The sequence below is a fragment of the Danio rerio genome, chromosome 14, assembly GCF_049306965.1.
Source record: "Danio rerio strain Tuebingen ecotype United States chromosome 14, GRCz12tu, whole genome shotgun sequence".
In the NCBI taxonomy this organism is placed as follows: Eukaryota; Metazoa; Chordata; class Actinopteri; order Cypriniformes; family Danionidae; genus Danio; species Danio rerio.
The window spans coordinates 18717392-18727034 of NC_133189.1; the positions used below are offsets into that span (position 1 = coordinate 18717392).

The following is a 9643-nucleotide window of genomic DNA, read 5'->3' on the forward strand; positions in this document are numbered from 1 at the left end:
TGCGTAACAGTTCTCTTTTATACATTAACATGACAGAGACCCTACATGTAGTCTAACTGTCAATGATCAAAATTCTCTTAAATTTGAAAATTAGGGTAATATAACAGGGTAAATGCAGATAGAACCTTCTAATTCTAAGAAGTCATTTTCCCTTTCGAATTATAAGGTTTTATATGGCAGATCATTAATTAAAGCATTACTTTTTAAGAAGTACAATCAGTCTGCTAATTAATTTAATAAAAATAAATAAAAATTGGCGTCATAACAATATGTTGATGTTTAAGAAAGTTTTTTTTTCTAGAACATTTAGTGTTTTAGAATGAATGTTTTTTCTAGTTCAAATTAATCATGCTATCCAGTGCAGCCGTTAATTTAATGTAAATAATAGGAATTATATACTTTGTGTGAATAAATGAACTATATTTATTGATTTTTTTCCCCCCGTGAATTAATTTATTTTCACTTCAAGGCAAACTTAAAGACTTTAAAAGAAAACAGATAATGAGCAAATGAGTTTATTAAACACTGAAAAATGTTTCACTGTGTCACTATGACATTGACATTTTCTAGTCTTTTCTTCCGCCTCGGAAAATAACTGAGAAAGCACAAGTGTACACTTCTTACAATTTATTTTACAGTATTTTAAAAATACATTGTATTTTGATACAAAATATTAGGTTAGGCTATGTTATTGATGTATTAATCATGTCTTGTAGTTTATGAACTGTTTTATTACAATAAACTTAGAAACTGATTTATTTTCTATTTCTAATTATATTTGATTATTCTTTGGTTTTAATTAAATTACAGTAAACTTGTAGGTTTCATAGAATTTAACCACTCTTTATTAGCTCCACCATTTTTACAAACTATCATTAGATTGGAAAATATTCTTATATTATTTCTATAGGAAACGTTATGAAGATGCACAGGAAGGGCAATCGGTGCTCAGTGCATCAAACCCGTAGGTTCAGTACTTACAGTTGATGAGTGATTCAATTTTTTTATCATATTTTAAGTAAAATATTATTATTATTTTGACAAAATTCAAATCCATTATTTCCAAATATTTCGCAAGCAACAATACCCAGATATTCTGGCAAATTCCTCAAAATACGTGAAACTTCAGATCCTGTTTTAGTGAATGACTGATTTTCAGTAAGGGAAATGCCTAAAATAAAACAGACTTAAAAGGCCAGACAGTAACATGGACATTGGCCTTGACTGTATTTACTTGGTCATTTATGGCACACTGTGTTTGCCAAACTTGTGCAATGCAATATTGACCACTGATTGTCATTTAATAATGAAAACTAAATCCTTATGCACATTGTGAATCTGCAAGTGGTGAACAGCAAATGGAAATTTTAACCAGCAACTAAGATTAAACTCCTCATTACTGTTCATTGATCATGAATAAGCTAGTTGTAATGTTTAGGTTGTGGTTAAATATAGTCACACAGAATCAAATGTGCTTTTTAGGTACTAACAATCAGTCAATATGCAAGTTATATGCAAAATACAGCAACAGTTAATGCTTTTTTTTTTCGTAATATAAGAAAAAATAACCATATTACATTTTCTCTGCCAAATGATATCCTGTTTATAGTAAACCATCCAATGCATTCATCACTTTCACAAATACAAGCCTTTTCCCGTAATCTGTTATGGTCAAGCGTGTGGCAAGAACATAAATATGGATGTAATGTTCCACAACAAACTAAGATAAGTTGCTGAAAATTAAACAGACTTGATGACGGTGTGCTGGCATTTCAGTAATGGGCATTTCCAGCCTTGGGTTTATTTAGTGATTACACACTGAACCAGTGTTGCACAACATGTTAGTTTTACTCCAAATACAAGCTTGGATGAGAGATAAAAGCTGCACACAGTCAGACTGAAGAGAAAAGAGAATTAACACAACAATCTTTATCTTAATCGAAAGTAGACAAGAAATATGCTGCGCTGCCTGTTTGTCTTCGTGTGCCTTTTGCACACAAGTATGTAAACTATGATTATCAATATGGATTTTTGAAGTTCTCATAAACGTAAATGAATAGTGTATTTATGTAAGAGTCATATCTCTGTCTTGTTGCCCACAGTGCTTGGTGTTATGGGAGCTGTCACTCCAAAGCCAATTATTATCAACGGCACCTACATAAACCCAGAATTAGGCAAGTATCATGCTAGGTTGAGGAGCATCGCTCGGAGCTGCCTGCAAATCAAAAAAAATCATGGTGCAACACAGGGTGAGTATTGTGGGAATTTAATTTATTTAATATTTAGATTAAAGTTAGGTTTCGGTGCTGAATGGTTGATCAACCACTCAAAAATACAACAAGATATTAACTTTAATCTCACTGTAAAAAAAAAAAAAACTGTTATTTTAAAAATTTTTTACAGAAATTTATTGTAAAATAACACACATTAAATTACAGAAATTTACCGTACAATAAAAAACAAGGAAAGGTAAAGATAAAATTTAAGGTAAATTTCTGTAATTTAACGGCTGTTATTTTACAATAAATTTCTCTAATTTAACTGCCGTTATTTCACAATAAATTTCTGTAATTTTGTTTTATGTTTTTTTCTGCCACCCCAGCTTTTTTACAGTAAAAAATGGAGTGAGATTTGGTAACCTTTTGGATTAGGCTCCTGTGTGTCATGATCTTTAAATTCTTTTTAGATATACAAAGGTGGTGAATCCATTATTTTATGTTTTTTTTAACAGAAATTTATTGTTAAATAACAGACGTTACATTCAAATTCAGAAATTTACTGTAAAATAACAGATGTTAAATAACAGATATTTAACGTAAAATAACAGACGTTAAAAACAGAAATTTACTGGAAATTAAAATTTGAGGAAATTTCTGTATTTTAACGTCCGTTATTTTACGGTAAATTTCTGTAATTTAACTGCTGTTATTTTATGGTAAATTTCTATAATTTAATGGCTGTTATTTTATGGTAAATTTCTGTAATTTAACCACTGTTATTTTATGGTCAATTTTTGTAATTTAATGGCTGTTATTTTACAGTTAATTTCTGTAAATTAACAGTCGTTATTTTACAGGTAATTTCTGTAATTTAACGGCCTTTATTTTATAGTAAATTACTGTAATTTAACAGCTGTTATTTTAGGGTACATTTTTGTAATTTCACGGCTGTTATTTCACAGTTAATTTCTGTAATTTTTTCTTGTAATTTAAATACACACAAATGGCTATTTAGATTGAATTTAATCAGCTAGAAATGAAAAGTTATCCAAGTTCAATCAGACAGTACAAAAATATTTTAACAATAGACTTGGATATAATGTAGATGGAAAGGTACTCAACTCAACTCAACTCATGAAAAGCATCGCAGTTACCATATTTGTTTTTGCATTGTTTTATTTTGTTTTTAACACAAAAGTAGCTTTATTGAAAATGTCAAAAACATGTAACCATTGACTTCCATGGTAAAAATAAAACCGTGGAAGTAAATAGTTACAGGTTTTCAGAATTTTTCAAAATAACTTCTTTTGTGCTTTCAAAAAACTTTTCCTTTTATTTTATTTTTTTTTTGTTTACCAGAGGAAAGAAATTTAAATGGGTTTGTGACAAGTGAATGATAAGTAAATGATGACTGAATTTTCAGTCTTAGGTAAACTATCCCTTTAACTGACTTCATGTTTTCGCACTATGGTGTTTTGCTTTAGTCTTAAAAGTCTATGACAGATATAAATATTTATATACAGTCAGCTTGCTGTCAAGTGTTCATGACCAGTTTTTACTTTTCCAGTGGATAGCGACTTATAAAAAAACACCTGTACACATGAGGCAGCTATGATTAATATCTATCACTTAATGAATGTCAATGCAGTAACGCACAAATGAGCTCAAATCCAAGGATTTCTTTTATTGACACTCAAAAAAGTCGACAAGCCACTTGCTCTATTTGCAAAATATTTATAGAAGGTCCTATGGAAAAAAATGGAACAAGTTTAGTTCTGTTAAATGATTCATTCTAGTTTTTTAAAACCAAATTAAGAAATAATCAAATGAATTTAGGTAGGTGGTGGTATGCACAAGGAAGAATCCTGTTGAGTTGAAGTGCTTTATTGACATTGGGTGTATGTATTAATGAATCAAATCAGATAAACACAACACAAACATTTTAATTCAATTATCTGCAAAGAAGTTACATTGTTTAGATGCACAATGAGTGCTACAATTAAAGGCCCAGTAGGTGATCTTCCACAATGCTAACGGCTTAGCATAAATCTCCGAATCACAGTCCCTCCCCTGCTGTCTAGAGCCACGCCTCCTTAAACACGAGCACAGCAAAAGAACCCTCTCATGTGTTAAAAGCAACTAGTGCTTGTCCGGCAGCGTGCAAGCCAAACTGACTTGCTATTTTAGAGTGAATATTTAGAGTTGCATGGTAAACAATATAAGGAGAGGCTAGGTGGAATAGCGCTATTTACTTGTGTTTTGTTGTTAAACTAATTAAAATCTACATCATCGATGCTGTAAAAGGTCCCTTATGAAACTAAAAAAATAGTCTTAGTAATCTTTCACCGGAAGATTTTAGTGGCTGAACACTTCTGCAATGATATAAGAAATAAGACATAACCCATTTGTAACAAAAACATCTAACATCAGCTTTGCGTGAAGCTAAAATAGTTTTAAAACAGAACATTACCTATCTAAGAGAAATCCTTCTGCCATTGTGTCATCTTTTCTCCAGTGTGCAAAGGTAACTCCAATAGTGATTCAGGTTTTTAAAAAGTTTTGATTCAGCATGTTTTTACCGAGCGCGCACACTCTCTCTCTATCTCTTTCGTGAGTGCACAGCACAAACAGCGATCGGCAGAGCTGCGTACAAAAGGCTGTGCTGTTGTTCAAATCTGCATTTGCTGACAGACAGTTCGCTTATCGGATTTATGAAAGATGTTGGGCCAACTCTATTTAATTGTATGAACATTTTTTAGTTTTATACCTTACAAAAGAAAAAGAAAAAAAAACATATAAATACATTTAGATAATTTACTTTAATCATTACTATTAAAATGTGAAGAGACTTTCAACCAGCACAACAAAAATAGCTTCTGAAGAACCATACTGCATCTTTAAATTATGTTGATTCTACAAATAATTTTTTGAGTGTACTTTACTTCTTTATTGAGTATCTTTTCTACAAAGTGAACTCTGGGGTTGTTGTTTGTCTTCAGATGGCATGTACATCCTGACAACAGAGAGCGGCACATATTACCAGACTTTCTGTGACATGACCACAGCCGGAGGTGGATGGACTCTTGTGGCCAGCGTCCACGAGAACAACATCAATGGGAAATGTTCTTTCGGCGATCGCTGGTCGAGCCAGCAGGGAAATGACCAAAGCCTGCCTGAAGGAGAAGCATCATGGGCAAACACTGCTACGTTTGGCAGTGCAGAAGGCTCTACCAGTGATGACTATAAGGTACATTAGAACATGGAACTTCAGCCATATACTAAGAGGATATTGATGTCAATCTGATGGTTTAATACTGTCACATCCTACAGAATCCTGGATATTATGACATTTCTGCACAAGACGTCTCAGTGTGGCATGTTCCCAATAATGAGCAGTTGAAAAAGTGGACATCTTCTGCCATCCTGCGCTACCATACTGAAAGCCAGTTCCTGAAGGAGCATGGAGGAAATCTTTACCACTTATTTAAGGTCAATCACACTTCTGTGCCCCTTAATTTCATTTCAATTTTATTTCAATTTCATTTCAAGGATTAATTTTATTTTAAACTAATTTAATGACAGTTACTTGTAATGTACTTCCCTTAAATGTTGTAAACAAATGTTTCAGTTTGGTAAAAATCTATTCAGTGAAGCAGATACAGTTGAAGTCAGAATTATTAGCCCCCATTTGATTTTTTTTTCTTTTTTTAAATATTTCCTAAATGATTTTTAACAACAAGGAAATTTTCACAGTGTGTCTGATAATATTTGTTCTTCTTGAAAAAGTCTTATTTGTTTTATTTCGGCTAGAATAAAAGCAGTTTTTAGTTTTTTTAAACTATTTTAAGGTAAAAATTATTAGCCTTTTTAAGCTATATTTTTTCGATAGTCTACAGAACAAACCATCATTATACAATAACTTGTCTAATTACCCTAACCTGCCTAGTTAACCTAATTAACCCAGTTAAGCCTTTAAATGTAATTTTAAGTTGTATAGAAGTGTCTTGAAAATTATCTGTTTAAATATTATTTACTGGCATTATGGCAAAGATAAAGGATATCAGTATTTAGAAATGAGTTATTAAAACTATTATTTTTAGAAACGTGTTAAAAAAAATATCTCCGTTAAACAAAAATTGGGGAAAAAATAAACAGGGGGGGGGATAATTCAGGGGGGCTAATAATTCAACCGTAATTGTATTTTCTTTGAAATACAAATATATTTGCCATAATAACTTCAGTTTTGAACTAAAGAAAGTTTCACATACTTAAGAAACAATAAGAAATTTGTCAATATATGGTATGGATGAAATAATGTGTCATTAAATTGAAACATTTAAATTGTTGATACATATAACAATAATTAATAATATAACATTATTAATTTTTTGTCATTTAAAAAATTATTTAAAAGCCCCTATTTGACTCAAATAATAATAATAAAAAAACATTCTATGCAATGAGATTTATTTGGAAATCCAGGAGTTCACACTTAGATATTGTTTGGCCAATGGAAGCAGGTTTGGCATGCTGTCCCGGGAGAGAACCCTGAGCTCAGAGACCAGAACTAGTATCCATATCCAAGTTGTGAGATAGGGGTAGGGAATCAGTCATAACCGAACAGGGTAAAGTTGAAGAGTTTGGTCATGTTTGATAAGGGGTTCCCACAGTTTGATGAAAATAGTGCTTGGTCCTGATTAAAAGATCTGTTCAGCTCGCTATAGCATTATAATTATCATCAAATGTGATCAACAATGAGTTTTCATGTTTAAAACGTTTTTAAAACACTGCATGTTTGTAATAAAGACAGTAAAATCCCTACGCATTTCATCACCACAGTTGCATGTCAGTACCATTTTAAAAGAAGACACTTGAATCCTGCTGTGTGGGCTTAAATCAGGCTTATTTTGTACATTAACACAACGGATATCCATACAGCTGTAGATATCAGTTTGTATCCTGTCACATTTGCCGTGCAAAAACAGTGCAAAACTAAATGTGTTTGTGTGTGTGTGTGTGTGTGTGTGTGTGTGTGTGTGTGTGTGTGTGTGTGTGTGTGTGTGTGTGTGTGTGTGTGTGTGTGTGTGTGTGTGTGCGCGTGTGTGTGTGTGTGTGTGTGCGCGAGCACAGAGTGTGTGACTCATTGCTGCAGAAAGGCTTGAATTAACTCCACAACAACTGTAAAAAATAACCGTTGATGAAGTTTTTACTGTAGTAAGGGAGATCTGCTTTATTCTTGTCTGTCTTATTCTGTGCTCTGACACACACGTGGGAACGGTGGGCAGGGAGAAAAAGCTTTAAAGGCACAGGCAACAAAAACAGCTACAATGTCAAAACAGCTAAAATTTCCCAAATTTAACAGGTATAATAAATAATATGATGGGTATTTTGAGTTGGAACTTTACAGACACTTTCTGGAGACACAAAATATTTATATTAATTCATGAATAGGTGCCTTTTAAGATCCTGTTCATACACTTTATATATTTTAATATTTTTAGAATTGTATAATTATTGTTAAATTAAATCATATTTTTATGTCAAGTTATTCTGACAATACTGCCACGTTTTCTGCCAATGTTTTGAGAACTGACACATAACCATGATTAATCTTGGTTTCACCTTTATGCTTATGTGAATTCCATGTTCAAAATCATTCAGAAATTAAAAATAAAGTAAAACTTTATTACTCAAGTGACCCAAATAAAACGTTCTGTATTGTGATTTTGATTTGAACAGAAATACCCTGTGCGGTTTGGAGCAGGACAGTGTAAGAGTGATATGGGACCCAGCAGTTCAGTGGTGTATGACACCGGAGACAAAGATTCCACTTCAAACCTATATGGACCATCTGTTAGAAGTACTGCACTCTGTTTTGCTTTAAGGAAATCCACAAAACAATAAGAATGAAGTATATATGATGCATAAATGCTTGTGTTGATTACAGATGAGTTTGAATCTGGCTTCATCACATTCAGAGTGTTCAATACTGATCAGTCAGCAATGGCCATGTGCTCTGGAATTAAGCCTTCTGGATGCAACACTCAACATGTAAGTGGTTGCTTCTTTTTCTTTTGGCTTAATTTAAAGCTGCTATAAAGTGGATTGATTCATTATTTAAAATAGTTCTCTAATATTTACTACGTAGTTAAGTGGTGCAAAAATGACCCAGAAATGGTTTTATATGCTCATTTATACTCACAGGAGTAACCTCTATATGAGAAGCTTGGTTTTGACCATATTTGGAATGGTCATGAATATTAATGAGCTCTGCTATGATTCTATTGTATCATTACAAACATATCAGTTAAATTTCACAGTATACATGTTAAACTAACAAAAGATCAAGTTAAACAGACTTTATGCCTGTTCAGGAGGGGGTACTTAATTAATTTTAATCTGTATATCCAGCATTTTGTGCTCTAACAAAAGTTTGTGATGAGATAAGATACTCCATGATTTCATTGACTGAAAGCTCCAAAATGACGGTTTTAAAAATCAAGAATAATACAAGTTTAGATCAGCTTTAAAAATAAGGGGAAACATTTAAATAAGTCATAAATATTAGAATGAAATCAGACTAACATGATTGTGTTTTGCAGTATTGTATTGGAGGAGGAGGATTTTTTGCCCAGCCTGAGCAGTGTGGAGACTTCACAGCACTGGACCTGAAAGAAACATTTAAACAACCCACTCAGTCAGCTGTGCTTCTCTTCTACCGTTAAAGAGTCCTATTGGTTATATGTACATCATGGGAATCAGTGTTGTTACACATTAAGTCAAGTGCTGATCTGAACTGTATGTGCATAGTTGAGAAAACTGTGGTTCTGTTTTATCCATGAATGTTGATATCAATAAATATATTAAATGCAAGTTTCCCGGTGTGTTTAGTATAACTACACCAATTTCTAGCTATAGAAACATAAAAATTAATTTTCTGTTCAAGCAGTGTATATAAGAACAAATCGTTCATCTGTCTTAAAACGTGTTATGGTGAGTTCATGTTTTACAAAGTTTTAATTGAATATATTTGCAGCCGCATTTTAAAAATGTTTCAAGAGTTCACACTTAGCTGATGATTTACAAAGCTTATTTGGCATGCTGTCCCGGGAGAGAGCCCCGAGCTCAAGGGCTCCTCGAGCCCGGGGCTTCCTCCCGTTGGCAGAGCAAGAAGGGAGCCTGAGCTCGGTGGATCTCAGAACTCCCCTGCCGCTGTAGCTAAGGGAACGTAAGGAATTAGACCAGCTTGATTGTTAAGTATGTTGAATGTCTTTGGATGGTGGGAGGAAACCGGAGAGCCCGGGGAAAACCCACGCGGACACGGGAAGGACATACAAACTCCCCACAGAAACACTCACCGGTCCTATCGAACTAGGACCGGCAGTATTCTTGCTGTGTGGTTCACAGTGCTAACCACTGGACCG

At 33.2% G+C, this 9643-nt stretch overlaps 1 protein-coding gene across 1 annotated transcript; it reads left to right on the top strand.

Annotated features, from left to right (window-relative positions):
* Positions 1-1875: 1875 nt before the first annotated feature.
* itln3 (intelectin 3) lies at positions 1876-9092 on the top strand. The gene is made up of 7 exons (NM_001159584.2): positions 1876-2000; positions 2103-2249; positions 5219-5466; positions 5550-5708; positions 7959-8079; positions 8167-8270; positions 8822-9092. Exons 1-7 carry the CDS (start codon positions 1958-1960, stop codon positions 8942-8944), a joined length of 945 nt encoding a protein of 314 aa, NP_001153056.2. The 5' UTR covers positions 1876-1957; the 3' UTR covers positions 8945-9092.
* The last annotated feature ends 551 nt before the right edge of the window (positions 9093-9643 follow it).

Excerpts from the sequence above, each read along its gene's own strand:
- itln3 (NM_001159584.2), top strand. The coding sequence starts at position 1,958 with ATGCTGCGCTGCCTGTTTGTCTTCGTGTGCCTTTTGCACACAA. Across the intron at positions 2,001-2,102 it reads CGTGTGCCTTTTGCACACAA|TGCTTGGTGTTATGGGAGCT; the intron begins GTATGTAAACTA and ends TGTTGCCCACAG. Across the intron at positions 8,080-8,166 it reads ATATGGACCATCTGTTAGAA|ATGAGTTTGAATCTGGCTTC; the intron begins GTACTGCACTCT and ends TGTTGATTACAG.